Here is a 16,758-nt window from a genome sequence, read left to right as displayed (position 1 = left end):
ATAACCCATTTCCTGGTCAAATTAGAAAAATCCCCCCAATTAGTTGAATAGTTTCACTAAAAGAAGGAGGGGTTTTGGAACCTGGAGGACGATCAGCATCCAGGTATGAAAGAATATAAAGAGAGGATGGAACCAGAGCAAAATATCAGCTCAGTGACAGAACTTTGTTGTACACAGCAATCTACTGAACACCATCATGCTCTCAGCACTCAAGGTAATTATTGCGCTGAAACTCTTAGAAATGTATGCATTTTTATTTTTTATTTTATTATTATTATTATTATTATTAGTAGTAGTAGTAGTAGTAGTATTAGTAGTCATAGTAGTCGTAGTAGTATTTTCTGTCATATATCATATTGATTTTATTTCATTTTTTTCCCTTTTTAAATTAGTTTCAGAGAACCTCAAGGCACTTTTCCTGCCTGCGACTTCTACATAAATCTGCAGTTGAAGGTAAACATTTTTTAAAAAGCTATTTAATAAAAAAAAAAAAACTGTGTAAATAACGTTAATTTTCAGGATTTCATACCATCACCAATTCAATGGACCCAGTTGTCTTTAAGTGTTGTTATTTTAGTGCATTATTGTAGAGTTGATGCTCTGAATACTAAAGTGAAGCACAGGCAGAGACTGATCTGCTGTTTGTTGTCCTGCAGTGCAAGAAAGACCTGCCCCAGAGGAGACAATCACCAGCAGTTTTGGAGGGTTCATCCACTTGGTGCACCCAGGCCAGCTGTCAGACACTGTGCTGCACCGCAGTAAGAGGATGATCCTGGACAGCATCGGGGTGGGGCTGCTGGGAAGCAGCTCCCATGTCTTTGAGCTGGCTCTGCAGCACTGCCAGGTAATCCTTCAGCTGAGTCTTACACTGGGCTATGGTCCTAAAATGATGGCCAAAGAAGTGGGCCCTGGCTGTACAATTTTAATATCAACCATTCCTTCAGTACTTACCCCATTTTTGAAAAGTTTCTTTGAACAGTCACCGTTCCAGTTGAGGTTTGCATTGTCAAACCAGGGTGATGATAATCAAGAATTTAACTTGCTTGTTTCCATCTAAAAGAACATTGAGACCCTATAATGATCTGTGATTAACTCTCTTTGCAGCAAATGTATGCTCCAGATTACATCAGTTCAGTCTTTGGTCGAAGACACACAAGACTCTCTCCAAGTCTGGCAGCCTTTGTCAATGGAGTTGCGGTAAGTCAGTGTATTTGTTGGCTGGCATATTTTAATGTCAGGTTTGTTTACACAGTGCTCAGCCCTTTCAAATTGTAAAAATGTAGTCCATGAAATGAGCACATTCTAGCAGCTGACGAGCTCTGCAGCTCATGTCTGTGGCTGGTCATTTCCTCATTACACTGCCTGCAACTAATTTCCGTGAAAACACCTCTTGAAATACAGCATTCCAAAATGTTAGTATATACAGTACATACACAAATCAGTAGATCTTGTAAGAGATGATGTGTTATTATTTCAACATAAAATAGTTTAAACGTTTGTTTTATCTCAAGTTTTAAGTAATTGTTTGAGAAAAGCAAACAAGAGCACTTTACAGGTTACTTAACAGATGATTAAGGAGTAGTTCTATGAGAAAGTCAAAGGAGAAAAACTTCTGAGATCTGAGGCTAAACATTTTCATAATGCAGAAAATTAAAAACCAATGTAATGCCTTAATTGTTTAAATATAATACTTAAATAATTTAATTTGTTCATTATACTGGATATTTGCCCATCAGGGAGTGACTGTATTCAGGACACATTCCATTTATCCTGTTGTTTTTTTGTTTTTTTTTTGAAAAGTGAAAGCTCAGGTTTGTATTCATGTCCTTGAGGTTTCTTTTGTAGAAAGATGGGGCACTGCCAGGCTTCCTCACAATCAGGAATGTCAGTGGAGATCACACTGTACCAGGTGCTTACTGTGCCCGCACGTTCTTCTTTGCAGGTCCATTCAATGGATTTCGATGATACCTGGCACCCAGCCACCCACCCCTCAGGGGCAGTCCTTCCTGCCCTGCTCGCTATTGCTCAGATGTTACCTGGCAACGCCAAGCCCAGTGGGATGGACCTCCTGCTAGCCTTCAACGTGGGCATTGAGATTCAGGGTCGGCTCATGAGGTTCTCCAACGAAGCCCAAAACATCCCCAACAGGTGAGGAGACTGCTGCCGAACAAACTTGGCACAATACTGTAGTGCTGCCAAGAAGGAAGTGTGCCAATATTCTTCCAGCATGAATGAGACCGTGTTTGAATTTGAAAGCAAATCTTAATCTGTTTTTCAGTGGTTTTTTAGCCTCACAGTGATTATGTTGTTTTTATTGGAAATTATTACACTTTCCTAGCATGCCTTTTTTAGAAGGCATGATAAGAAACATTTGTCTACCCGAGGTTGTTTTTAAATCAGAATTTTAAAACCATTAAAAGCATATATAATGTAAAATACTCTCTCAGTTACCAGGATGGTCATGCCAGTGTTTCTCCCTTCAGGTTCCATCCCCCGACTGTAGTGGGCCCTCTGGGTAGTGCTGCTGCCTGCTCCCGTCTGCTCTCCCTGGATCGCTCGCAGTGCTCAAACGCCTTGGCGATTGCTGCCTCGCTGGCAGGGGCTCCCATGGCCAATGCTGCCACTCAATCCAAGCCTCTTCATATTGGGAACGCAGCCCGACTTGGTCTGGAGGCGGCACTGCTGGCATCCCGGGGCCTGGAGGCCAGCACACTGATCCTGGACTCGACCCCAGGCTGCGCTGGCTTTAGTGCCTTCTACAACGACTACCTGCCTCAGGCTCTGCCCTCCCCGGTGGAACAGGATCCCCGCTTCCTGCTGGAGGACCAGGACATAGCCTTCAAGCGCTTCCCTGCACACCTGGGGATGCACTGGGTGGCAGACGCAGCGTGCGCAGCACGGGAGCTTTTGGTCAACACCGTAGGGGGGTTCCAGCCCTCTATGATCCAGAACATCCTACTGAGAATCCCCCTCTCCAAATATATCAACCGGCCCTTCCCTGAATCCGAGCACCAGGCCCGACACTCCTTCCAGTTCAACGCCTGCACTGCTCTGCTGGACGGCGAGGTCAGTGTACAATCCTTCAGCCCAGCCTTCCTGGACCGTCCTGAGCTGCTCAGCCTCCTGAGCAGAGTACAGGTCGAGCACCCCCAGGACAACCCTGCCAATTTCAATAAGATGTACGCAGAGGTGCTGGTGACCCTCACAACTGGCGATGTGTTGAAGGGTCGTTGCGACACCTTTTATGGACACTGGAGGAAGCCACTGAGTCGTGACAGTCTGCTGAAAAAGTTCCGGGCCAACGCTGGGGCAGTCCTGCCAGGAGAGAGAGTGGAGGCCATCATTGATGCTGTGGAGAACATAGAAGACATGCAGGACTGCTCCCACCTCACCATGCACCTGGAGTGAAGGGCTTCATGACATCCTTTGATGACGTACACTTGAAGAAAACAATATGAAATGATTGGGGAAACGATCTTCATGCCATTTGTGTTTTGTTTTACTGTATTATTATTATTATTGTTGTTGTTGTTGTTGTTGTTGTTGTTGTTGTTGTTGTTGTTGTTGTTGTTGTTGTTGTTGTTGTTGTTATATAGTGCAGAATTTTAGTGATTATTTGCCAGTCATACTCAATTGTAAGTAAAGCACAGTTCACATGGATTATGCAATGTATATACTCTCAATTCTGATAGCACTGTGAATCTCACTATTGCCCTATTTATTGAATTCTTGTTATTTTATTTGATCTTTTACAAAGATTTATTGTGTGTAATTTCAGACTTTTGTATCGGGATTGCAATACTGTTGATTTGTGTAACAGGTCACTAGTTTGGAAGATATCATCTGTCAATTCAATCAATTCAATCATCAAATGTGAAATCAGTGTAATGCCCCAAGTGTGCAAATATAATACAAATGAAACAATTGTAATTGTTTTGGTGTTTATATTTTATTTAATTGAAAAAGATTATTAGTTTACAGTGTTTAAGGTGTACAATAATACAGTAATTTCATTGTTAAGTGATATAAATGTATTGTATATACTGCAGATAATAAATTGGTAAAATGAAGTGTTCTCTTTTGAAATCAATTGCTCATGCAAGGGTATATTTACTTTCCTCTCCTTCAAATTACATCAATAGACAAACTGCAGTGTGAGACTACAATGAGAAATGTCCTAACCAAAAATAATAACATTTTAAACTTCAAATGAACTTTTCTGTAAACTTATGGGATCATTTTTAATATTAGTGTTTGCAGCCAGCTTCTACCTAACCTAGAATCATCTGGGAATGTAAATAACCTGTCAAACTTCCCCAAATAAGTCTTTCCTCACCTAACAAAATAGTTATCTCCCCAGAAATCTCCCCAATTCCGGGTGTGGTTTATCCCTGAGGGATAGAGGTTGATTAGCTAAGAGTTGGAGCTCCAATTGAGCTGGTGCTGTAATTTGTGTCTAGCGGGTGAAACAGACGAATGCAGGGTATGCATTGACATGCATTCAGCAACAAATGATGTTATTATTGTATGATTTAAATGTATTGTTTGTGTTGATTTAGAACGGGTGAATGTTTGTTAATGTTAAAAACCCACCCCCATAAACTCGTGCAAACTCGTCATCTCCAGATTGATTAAGTGTTTGCTAATCCGGAGATGACCACATCTATAAAAACCCGCAGCATTTGCTGACCTGGGTGGGTGCGCAGGAAGGAGGAGCGTGAGCGAGCTACTAAGCAAGCAAGTAAGCGAAGGAGAAAGTATCAAAAGAAAAGAGACAATTGTTACTTCTTTGGTGGAGGTATTTGTGTTTATTTGGCTCTGTGAGCAGTGTTTTTTGTTGGCTTTCTTCTGCCAAGAAGAATGAGCCAAAATCACTCCGACACTGTGTGCAAAGCTGGTACATACTTACCCCAAAAGACTTAAAGCTGTTATTGCAGCGAAAGGTGGCTCTACCAAATATTAATGTGTTGGGGTTGAATACTTATGCAAGCAAGATATTTCAGTTTTTTATTTTTCTTAAAAATATTTCCCAACATAAAACCAATGTCACCTTACAATAATTGATTTTGAGTTTCAGTGTTTTAAAATAAAATATCAAACAGAACAAAATTTCAATGTACCATTTGTAATTCAGTAATATGAGAGAATTGGTCATGGGTCTGAATACTTTTGCAAGGCACTGTATATGTAAATGATGAGATGCATTCAGGGGAAGGACACCCACCCAGTGAAGGTATGCAGGACTCTCCATTACTCTTCCTTTACAGTATTTCCTCAAACACCCTTCTAGTATGACATACGTGCTGCCCTGCTACAATCTGTGCCTCATTTAAAAATCCCCTTTCTAGACCCTTGCCATTTCCTGAACTGGACCAACAGTGGTGCTCATTTTTTCTTAAGTAAAGAGTTTGTTAACCATTTGGAAAACAAACAAACAAAAATATCCCCAGAGACATTTCCCTTACCCCCCTTTCTCTCATTTTCACCTCTTCATTACACTGGTGTTTATTTGTCATTCTTCCTTTTCTTTCATTTTGCTTCATCAATGTGTTATTTATTTACTTATTTTAGTTTTTGTTTCCTTTAAATTTTATGCACTTCACAAACTAGACGCCCCTCTTAGATAACACTATGTAACACAATTTTTGTTCCTGGGTAGTAAGTGTTATTTCCTAATTGCTTATGCCTCAAAAGTATAGAAAATGGCTATTATTCCCCACAAACTTTGCTTTTGTGACCAGGAGTGATATTTTGAAATTTACCTATTTCCAATGAGAAAACAGGCGAATTTGTATCTTTTCGTTCACATAAAGTCAGAAAAAAACAACATATGAATCCAAATTAACATGTATTTATATTAAAGTAATACAAAAATGACTACAAAAGATTTAGAAGTGAGTAGAAGTCGAGATTTACGATTATACTGTAAATCACTTTCACGAATCAGCCCCCAAATGTAGTCTCCCATCATGTTCTCGTTATACTGTCCTTGGTAGCGGCGTTCAAAGTCCAGTATATCCTGGTGGAAGCGCTCGCCTTGCTCCTCCGAGTACGCTCCCATGTTCTCCTTGAATTTCTCAAGATGAGCATCAAGGATATGGACTTTGAGGGACATCCTACAGCCCATTGTGCCGTAGTTCTTCACCAGAGTCTCAACCAGCTCCACATAGTTTTCGGCCTTGTGAATCCCCGAACCACTGCGACAAAGCTGTTCCAAGCCGCTTTCTCCTTACTAGTGAGCTTCTTGGGGAATTCATTGCACTCCAGGATCTTCTTTATCTGTGGTCCGACGAAGACACCGGCTTTGACCTTTGCCTCAGACAGCTTAGGGAAGAAGTCTTGAAGGTACTTGAAGGCTGCCGACTCCTTATCTAGAGCTCTGACAAATTGTTTCATAAGGCCAAATTTGATGTGCAGTGGTGGCACAGCACCTTCCGGGGGTCCACCAGTGGCTCCCACTTGACGTTGTTCCTCCCCACAGAGAACAAGGGTCCGCTGTGGCCAGTCCCGCCTGTGGTAGTGCGCCTTGGTGTCCCTGCTGTCCCAAAGGCAAAGATAGCATGGAAACTTGGTAAAACCGCCTTGGAGACCCATCAGGAATGCCACCATTTTGAAGTCTCAAAATGCGTCTGCCGGATGCTTGCAGCCTCTTGATGCCATCTCAGAAAAATGCAGATATGTATCCACTTAGGCAGCTGGAACTAAACTGAACTGGTGGGCTTAAGGCCCCTGTATGTGTACTACTATTTATATTACTGGAAAGTCCTAGAAAGTTCTAGAAGTTACTCCAAGTTTACTCAGCATTGAATCTATCTGGAATGTTCTGGAAAATAGGTACATTTCAAAATATCACTGCCCTGGTCACAAAAGCAAAGTTTGTGGGGAATAATAGCCATTTTCTATACTTTTGAGGCATAAGCAATTAGGAAATAACACTTACTAACCAGGAACAAAAAAAAAAAAAAAAATTGTTACACGGTGTAATTTGTAATGCAGATATTCATCTGTTAAAGCAAATTCAGGTGTTGTCTTTTTATTATCAAATAAAACACTTGTAAATAGTAAAAGGTTGTCAGTAAAATGGGATTGTGTTACATTGCCTCGGGAAGCTTATGAGTAAATGATGAGATGCATTCAGGGGAAGGACACCCACCCAGTGAAGGTATGCAGGACTCTCCATTACACTATTTCCTCACACACCCTTCTAGTATGTCATGCGTGCTGCCCTGCTACAATCTGTGCCTGATTTAAAAAAAAAAAAATCCCCATTCTATAGCCTTGCCATTTCCTGAACTGACAGAGATTGTTGCACGCTGACTTTCCTCATCATGCACATTTTTTCTTAAGTAAAGAGTCTGTTGACCATGTGGAAAAAAAGAACAAAAAGGTGAATGTCCTACAGTGGCCCAGTCAAAGTCCTGATCTCAATCCCATTGAGAATCTGTGGCACTATTTGAAAATTGCGGTCCACAAGCGTCGTCCAACCAACCTGAACAACCTATAGCAAATCTGCCAAAAAGAATGAGCCAAAATCACTCCGACACTGTGTGCAAAGCTGGTACATACTTACCCCAAAAGACTTACAGCTGTTATTGCAGCGAAAGGTGGCTCTACCAAATATTAATGTGTGGGAGTTGAATACTTATGCAAGCAAGATATTTCAGTTTTCTATTTTTCTTAAAAATATTTCCCAACATAAAACCAATGTCACCTTACAATAATTGATTTTGAGTTTCAGTGTTTTAAAATAAAATATCAAACAGAACAAAATTTCAATGTACCATTTGTAATTCAGTAATATGAGAGAATTGGTCATGGGTCTGAATACTTTTGCAAGGCACTGTATATGTAAATGATGAGATGCATTCAGGGGAAGGACACCCACCCAGTGAAGGTATGCAGGACTCTCCATTACTCTTCTTTTACAGTATTTCCTCAAACACCCTTCTAGTATGACATACGTGCTGCCCTGCTACAATCTGTGCCTCATTTAAAAATCCCCTTTCTAGACCCTTGCCATTTCCTGAACTGGACCAACAGTGGTGCTCATTTTTTCTTAAGTAAAGAGTTTGTTAACCATTTGGAAAACAAACAAACAAAAATATCCCCAGAGACATTTCCCTTACCCCCCTTTCTCTCATTTTCACCTCTTCATTACACTGGTGTTTATTTGTCATTCTTCCTTTTCTTTCATTTTGCTTCATCAATGTGTTATTTATTTACTTATTTTAGTTTTTGTTTCCTTTAAACTTTATGCACTTCACAAACTAGACGCCCCTCTTAGATAATTTGTACACTTAGTCTGGGGAGGGCTTGTTTAAACTTCTCTTTTAAAAAGCCACCAGGATGTAATGACTGAAATTATTTAATTTGCAAAGTGAACCTAAGCAACAAGGAGAATACATGATTAACACTCTCTTTTATATTGTATTATGGGGTCTATTTTAAAAATGTAAATCTAGATTTTTCACGACTTTGTCACACTGTATTTGTAATGTTAATACTGTAAGTAAATCCCAGCTGGGTTAACACTGAGATAAAGAGCAGGGGTATTTACATATGCCACTCTTTAGATCATTGAAATAGACTCCTGGGTTTGTTTTGTCTCATTCGTGATTGCTTTTTCTGCTTTGATCATTATGTATTTATCAGGTTTACTAACTAACGTTTCTCAAAAAGCTCAGAAAAAAACCTGAATTTCTGAACTGAGGTTTAACCTATGGACTAGAGGGATCTTTATTTGACTTTAATGCCCTTTTTGAAGAGTTTTAAAGAAAGACCACAAAACTTCTATTTTAAATCTAACAGGCCAGCATATGTGTTGCCAGAGACCCAGATACCATCATTACATAAGCACACAATGTAACCTATATTACCAGTAAAGCAAGAAAAACTGGGTTTTCTGTAACTGCATAAAGTTTCCCCTTTGTCATACAAAATATGTAAATCATAATAGCATCACTAAAAAAAAACTTAAAGCAAATTGAATTAGGTGTGAATAGGTGAAGATGATGTCATATAGACAGCATAGCTAGTGGCACACTTATTATCTCATAAGCATGTTTGTGCTTTTCTTTTGTTTTCTATTTTTAAATTTAAATGGTAGGTAGATTAAAGTAATCAGACAGGCGTTATGCAACGGATAACCATAAATCAAAATTACAAACGCCAACATACTAGTTTTTTTTAAAGCAGTAATACTTTAGTTTCTTGGTGAGCAACCCTCTAAGATTTGTAAGTTCCTAAACCATGAGGCTTATTTTTTTTTTCTTCTTTTGACTGATCGATCATACATCGTAGTGCTAGTATGATGTTACAGAATCAAGAGGTTCTGGATGCAAGGGAAATGTTAAATCTGCAACAAAACTGCTAATGTGAATGTCCTACACATCAGATATAAAGTTGCTTTAATCGGTACACATGTAAATTCTGGCCAAATTATATAAAAACATGTAATTGTAACAGTAGCAACATGTGCATCAAAAGAAAAAGCATTGACCGCAATAATCTATAACAATGTAATTGGCTTCCTCCACTTTCTTGACACAAGGAAGTTGACTAGCTGGAAAAAAGCACCTGTACCCAGAAGTTATAAATGAATTACTCATATGTTTAATGTAATGCAGATATTCATCTGTTAAAGCAAATTCAGGTGTTGTCTTTTTATTATCAAATAAAAAACTCGTAAACACTCAAAAAATGATCCAGCGGGGTTTAAAAAGCAGCCCCTGGATCTGCTGGGACTCTGACTTTGAGGAGACAGCTGTGAGGGTAGAGAGTGGGCCAGTTTACAGAGTGCACTACGAGTGAAAGGGTGAGCTCAGTGTGATTGTAATATACTGCACTAGAGCTATAGTGCACAAGGGGATCTAGAAAATAAATTGAGTTGGGTGACCTGAGATTTAACAAAAAAAAAAAAAACAGTGAGCATGGCGAGTGAGGGAACAGAGGGCTTGGAGTGTGAGCTAAAATTGTATTGTGTAAACTAAGAGTGCGCAGAATGAGAGAGTTTTTTTTAAAAAAAAGCCAGTTTAGATAAGGAATAGAGATTTAGGCAAGTGAACATTAAGTGCTAAAAGAGTGAGCAGAAATCCTGCAAAGTGGGAGTGTACAAAGTGTGGCACGTGTGCTGTTGGGAAAAAGTGAGATCAGGTCAAGCGGGTGTGAGTATTGTTCTGAAAACAGGAGAATCTGTGTTCTGAAGAGAGTAGAGAGAACTCACATTGCATAGCATAAGCTGTGTGCGTGAATGTGAAGTTTGAGCAAGGGAAGAGTAATTCCTAAGTTGTTGGGCATGTACAGAGTGAGCTCAGTGAGTGAGCTGGAAGTGCTGAGAGTCAGTTGAGACAGTACAGAGTAAACTAGAAACAAAGAGAGCGAGCTTTGAGGGAAACAAGGGCGGGAGCTTGGAGCTGTAAGTACCTCCAATTCAACTCAACAATGACCCCCTCCCTGACTGAACTGTGTGCCACCTACTGCAACCGTGGCTTCCTAACAGGGGTGCCAGTGCTAGACCCCAAAGAGCTGGAGAGAGCTACAGAGGGCTTCAGTAGACTGGAGAGGGAGTTTGGTGAGTATATGCCTAGGATGTTGTTTGGTTGTACAATTTGAATAAATGTAAAATCTCTTAATTTGCCATGGCTTGTATGAATGCACTGCTGAGTGCCTGTCCTCACCTCTATTACTCTCTCCACTGTAGGGTTGGAGTATGCCCAGTACAGTCTCCATAACGTGCACTTGAAGTACCGCTGGGTGATGTCTCTGGCCACCCATCCCAAGGTGCTGGAGCCAATCAAGGGGATCCTGGGACCCAACGTCATCCTCCTTGATTCACGCTTCATCTGCAAATACCCGAAGCTGCCTGTGGAAAACAACAGAACAGCAGCACTCCCTGTGGGGAACTGCAATATCACAGCGCCCCCTGTGGAGGTCAGCATAATCACGGGCTTCCCTTTGTTGCCTGGCACCAGGATATCAGGTTAGTAGTGTAGAAAAATATCAATACAATTATTATGGTGAACATGCCTCATGTTATACACATATTCACATGTATGGAATGAAGTTTATTAATTATAGTAATAATTGGCCACAAGGTTGTTTCATGTCCACCAGAGGGCGATATTGTGCATTACGTGTAGAGGCAAATGTAACCACTTCCCTTTACAAACTTCTTTCCACATTCCCTTTAAAAGTTATGGCCACAAAGCTTTAAGGTTTTTTTTTTATAGCAATCCTGTTTATTGCACCTTTGATTAAATGTCTACATTAAACACTGACATAATGAAGGTGCTGTATTGTTTATTGAATCAAACTTGGTTACTGAAAAGTGCTCCTGTCTTTTTTTTTTGTCACAGTTCAACTGGAAGTTTGTCTGGCATTAGACTTAATCTAATATTTTTTAACCTTAAAACAAGAAAATAAGAGGGTGCTTGTTAATGCAATGATGCTGGGGGGTCTTGTAGTTGTGGAGATGATGCTTAAATCATCACTGACCCTGAGTGTGATTTTGAATGGCAGGTACTGGGGTTTTGAGGGGGGTTCAGTGGCTTCTGTGTGGCTGGCCCTGGACGACGTAGACTGAGAGAATGGGGTCCTGCAGGTCATCCCAGGTACTGCGACTCACACCTTTTCTTCTTGCATTTATTGTATATTGCTATTTATTTAGATGTATCTTAGCTGCTTTACACATTTAAATGGTGCTCATATGTATTTATCTCTCTATAGCTGCTGCCAGGGTCCTTAAAAAACCCCTTGTTCCCTTTCACCATACCTGGTTAACAAATTAAAATATAAATAAATAGTACTTACACCTGCTTAGAAGGCAGGTTCCTTTAATATAATGAATATGTGCATTTGATGCTAGCCCTACAATTTATTAATGCTAGGAGCAATCAACATGTACAGTAATCTACATGTACAGATGTAGACTTTTTTATGCACTGTGCAAGTTAGAAGGAGGTCAACACAGTTATTTGATAATCTTATAGCAAAGTATGAGGACGAATTTTAACCAAAACTTATTATTTAGCTATTGTAATGATGACAGGTAAAAAGTACCTGAGTACATTAGTATGGAAGTTTAAAAAATGTTCCATATGGTCATAGTCTTTTCAGTCTTTTCAGTGTATAGAACTCATACCAGTATTGCAGTTGGGATTTAAGCTTTGCACACATTGCTAACAGGTAGCAACACATAGTAATGCTTCACAGTGAAATCTCTGATATTGTCATCACTACCGCTTTAAAAATGAGATTTTATTCATCACAGCATACCATATTTTCCCGTCAGAAGATGTTTCAATATATATATATATATATAACATGAAGATTTTTCACTAATTCGCCGTGGCAACATTTGACCTTTTCTAGTGGTTGATAATACTGCACGCCGCATGAGCACCAAGGAAGCGTAGAAAGGAACATGTTGACGTGATGTTTTTAAAGAAACACTGCTGTGTAGTTACACTTACAGCTCCAATGGGCACAGTCCCACGTGGATATTGCAAATGCAATTGAATGCATCTGAGATCAAACTGAATATGTCATGCCTGACTGAGTTTATCTTTCTCCTGGTCCAGCATCGTATCCTGTCTGTGTGCCATTTTTACAAATATGAATCCTCACTACACCCCTAGTAACCAGTCATCTTTATTCCAGTTCTTTTTCTCTGGGGTGTGTTAAGATATCCCCAAGTGGTTCATGTGGTTACACTTTAGTCATAAACACTCAATAATGCATCTGCAGCACTAAATGCATTTTATAAGCAATAGTAACAGGCATTAGCAATGCTGTGGGCCATGATTTTAAGGGACATTTCAGTTTAGTAACTGTTAACAACAGCCTACTAACATGGCAACAAACATTATTTTGTGTTAACCTATATATAAACTAAGGTATAATAAAATAAAAACAGCTCTAACTTGCTAAACATTACTACAGTAACATGTTTAAAAGTGCCTTTGCACATCGTTCAATAACATGACACACGTGAAGTTGATAACACTGAAATAGGGATCAGCTGAACAGGTTTAGCTGACCTTTTTTATTATTTATAAATAGGTTACTGTATATTACCTAACCACTGGTAAAAATGAAAATAAGTTTAGTAAACCAGTTGTCAGCAGTTAATAAACCAAACTGAAGCATGACCCACATGAAATGCATATTTAAAATCTATAAGGAATAAAATACACCCAACTGAACATAATACGTCTGCATTGAATTTATATGTACAGTAAGGTGTACTGGATTTGTTATAACTAGTTGTAAACAATTTATTTTATCAGAGGTATATATATATATATATTTATTATAGCAGCATTTTTTTCAAAATAATTTCAAATCTGGATGTTGTTTTGATATTGTATTGTAATAAACTATTCCTCTTCAAAATTATCATTATTAATTCACAGATGCTTTTTATGCAAAGCGACTTACAGTGATTAAGGGGTGAGCTATGCATCAACAACTGCTGCCGCAGATTCACTTACAATAGGACCTCAGTTTGATGTCTTATTTGTGGGATGGAGCACAAGGAGGTTATATGACTTGCTCAGGGTCACACAAAGTGAGTCAGTAGCTGAGAATTTGAAGTAGGAACCTCCTTTTCTTTAACCACTGGACCGCCAAGGATTTAATGGTATGTTTTTAGATTTTATGAATGAATCTTAAACTGCAGTCTAACGGTCAGCTTTAATGGTATAAATACTGATGTTCAGTTTTAAGCAATTTCAATGTCTTTAAATGAAACTTAATTCCATAATATCTTTTAGGAAGTCACCATCAAGGTCTCCTCCCCCACATAACCTCACCCCGACTGGGGAACATGCTGACAGCCAATCAGGAGATCCCAGATCACCCCAGATCATATATATATATATATATATATATATATATATATATATATATATATATATATATATATATATATATATATATATATATGTGCATTTGGTATCAAAAGAAAGCTTAACATCTCAGGAACAATAAATGACCACATGTATGCTTGGCAATTGCGGCCTTCCCTTTCAAATTGGGCTTCTAAGAGTGCTATTACAACCAAAAAACGACATCCTTGAGAAATTTAATGTATTTTTTATACATAACTCAATAAAAATTTTTTATACAAGATACTCAATAAAAAGGAGTAAAATTCACAAGAAATTCTCCTGTCGGCACAAGAGGGCGCTATACTCACTCTTATACCCCTGGTCCACGATGGTCTGACAGTCCATGGCAGTGAGCCCAACCTGTCCACACGGAGGCGCTGTGGTTTCGTTATTCGCTATGTGCCAACCTCTGCCTATCCTGTTCAGGTAAGCACATCACTTTTGAGATGGGAGATGGGGGGTGGCCCCAAGACTATAAAAGTAGAGTTTAAAAAGTCGGGAGACACTAAGACTCTTGAAAATGAGACATATCCTATAGTTGTTCCATACTTGTTTTATTGTAAAACATATTTAAGCTTCATGTTCTGTAAATGTAACTTTTCTGTTGCCTTGCAATTTTGCAATCATTGAGTGGTTCTTAATTTTTAATCAGTTAACGCATAGGTTACATTTAGTGTAGATTAAATATTAGCAAAATTGATTTCCTTAATCCCCAAAGTCGTGCGAGGCTGTTTCTGTTGGCTTCACCTGCTTTACAGTTTAATACCGTGTAACAGTGGAACATTGGCTTAGACTTGTGAGCTCCAGCTCATCTAGGACTCTGCTGCTCGCCTGGTGTGCTTCCTGCCTTCACTTCTCCCACGCTACTCCACTGCTCTGCTCACTCCACTGACTCCAGATCACCGCTCGCATCCAGGACTGCCCAGTCCCTGACAACCTTCTGGCGCCTCCTCAAGACACACCTCTTCAGACAACACCTGTAAAACTCAACTCTTCCCTTCTGGACAATATAGCACTCTGCCTTTAATGCACTTTAACTTGCACTTATCTGCTCCCTATTTTACTGTATTTGATCCTACACTTAACCCAATCTGTAGTATCTTGTATTTCACTTGCACTCGTATCTAACCCTGATGTAACTATCAACACTGTTATCTGGTCTTGAACTGCCCCGATATCAAATCGTACTGTGTTTTGTATTTGCTCTTATTAGGACTGAAGTCAGTGTATTTTGCATCTTGCCATTAATTGTGCTGTAATTCTTGATATGAATTTTTTGTATACAACTGGGTAAGGGTAAGAGCGTACCCTGGGTAAGGGCGTCTGCTAAGAAATATATATATATATATATATATATATATATATATATATATATATATATATTAATAACATTAACACAGGATTTAAACCCATAGGTAAAATGCAGTTAATTATCCCACTACATTCACAATCTTTTTAAAAGTAATTTGAAAACCTTTCTTTTTTTTTCTTTCTTACAGGACCCAGATCGTCCTCGCACCTTTAACGCTACAGTCCTAGTCTCTGGTGTTGATGAGTAACATCACTTTCCAAACAATGCCCCCAATCTTCAGTGAGGTGCAATGCAGACCATGGGGCCTATTTTAATGATCTAAACTGTGGAGGATCTAAATAGCTCATACATACTGTACAATAAAAACACAACAAAAAGAGGTCCATGAAAAATCAGCTGTATAAATGATATGGTGGCAGTATTAAAATCTGTTTAAATCATTAAAATAAACCACATTGTTCTTTGGTTCTTCTACAGTTTGTCCTGTACAGATAAGGCACCTGGCCTAGGAAGGTCCTTTCTCGAACAGGAATCAAAATCAAAGTGCATGTATCTATCTCCCGGTAATTGATCATTTTGAGGTCTTGTGTCTCCTGTGTATGTCTTCATGCAGTAAGTTTTGCATTAAAGGAAGGTGAAATAGGACATCTGGGAATTGTCTTTTTTATGAGTTATATAGTTAAAGTGTTTAATGTGCTACTTTGGATGTGTTAGCCCTCACCAAATGATCTGTTATGGCAATGTAATGCTCCTTTCAGATAGTTACAGCAATAAGACTGGGCATGCCACCTGTACAGCTTTATTGTGTACAGTTTGGTTATTATTATTATTATTATTATTATTATTATTATTATTATTATTATTATTATTATTATTATTATTAGAAAGCATCTAACTATATTTAATGGTTTCTTTACCCTTGAGTTGTCTGATTCTCATTTTGTTTGGAGGCTGAACCATCATTAAAGAATTTAGACTGCACTGACATCTAGTGGCATTCATTAAATAAACACTCTTTAATATATATATATATATATATTATTTTTTTGATTAACAAGCAGAAGCAGAACATACAAACTAGACTGCAATATGTTAATAAGCGACTAATCTTTAATTTATGCTGGACACACTTTATTACAATTGACTGTATTTACATGAATAAAGAGGAGTCGCTTCTGCTTTGAAATGAGCCCATTTAGTTGTTTCATAGAAAAACCCTGTAAATTAAATCAATTTTACCATTAACATGATTCTCAGTTGTGATTGAGATACACAAATGGCTTAACAGGTATAATTGAATTTTTAACGGAGAGTAGAAAAGTCGACAGAAAACACAAAAAATCAGAAGCCCTATATATATTCAACAGAAAGCTGCATTTGTCATGAGTAATTTGTGGGGCCTACCAGTTCCCCCAGAATTACCCCAGACAGTATTCTTTACTGGTTATAATATATTATAATGAATATGTACATTGATAATATTTAAGATGAAGACATTTCATGAGCTGCTATTAGTAATGCGTGACGTGTTCATAAGCAAAGTTCATGATGTTGATG

The 16,758-nt window shown here is 38.7% G+C and overlaps 1 protein-coding gene and 1 pseudogene across 1 annotated transcript; both read left to right on the top strand.

The window, feature by feature from the left end:
* Nucleotides 1-145: 145 nt before the first annotated feature.
* LOC131697815 (cis-aconitate decarboxylase-like) lies at nt 146-4,070 on the top strand. Its single transcript, XM_058989233.1, has 6 exons — nt 146-214; nt 393-453; nt 657-844; nt 1,105-1,197; nt 1,943-2,148; nt 2,484-4,070. Exons 1-6 carry the CDS (start codon nt 197-199, stop codon nt 3,406-3,408), a joined length of 1,491 nt encoding a protein of 496 aa, XP_058845216.1. The 5' UTR covers nt 146-196; the 3' UTR covers nt 3,409-4,070.
* Nucleotides 4,071-10,219: 6,149 nt separating this feature from the next.
* LOC131697876 (probable alpha-ketoglutarate-dependent hypophosphite dioxygenase) lies at nt 10,220-15,448 on the top strand (annotated as a pseudogene).
* The last annotated feature ends 1,310 nt before the right edge of the window (nt 15,449-16,758 follow it).

This window comes from Acipenser ruthenus, chromosome 16 (assembly GCF_902713425.1).
Source record: "Acipenser ruthenus chromosome 16, fAciRut3.2 maternal haplotype, whole genome shotgun sequence".
NCBI lineage: Eukaryota > Metazoa > Chordata > Actinopteri > Acipenseriformes > Acipenseridae > Acipenser > Acipenser ruthenus.
This window is presented reverse-complemented; position numbering and strand designations above follow the sequence as displayed.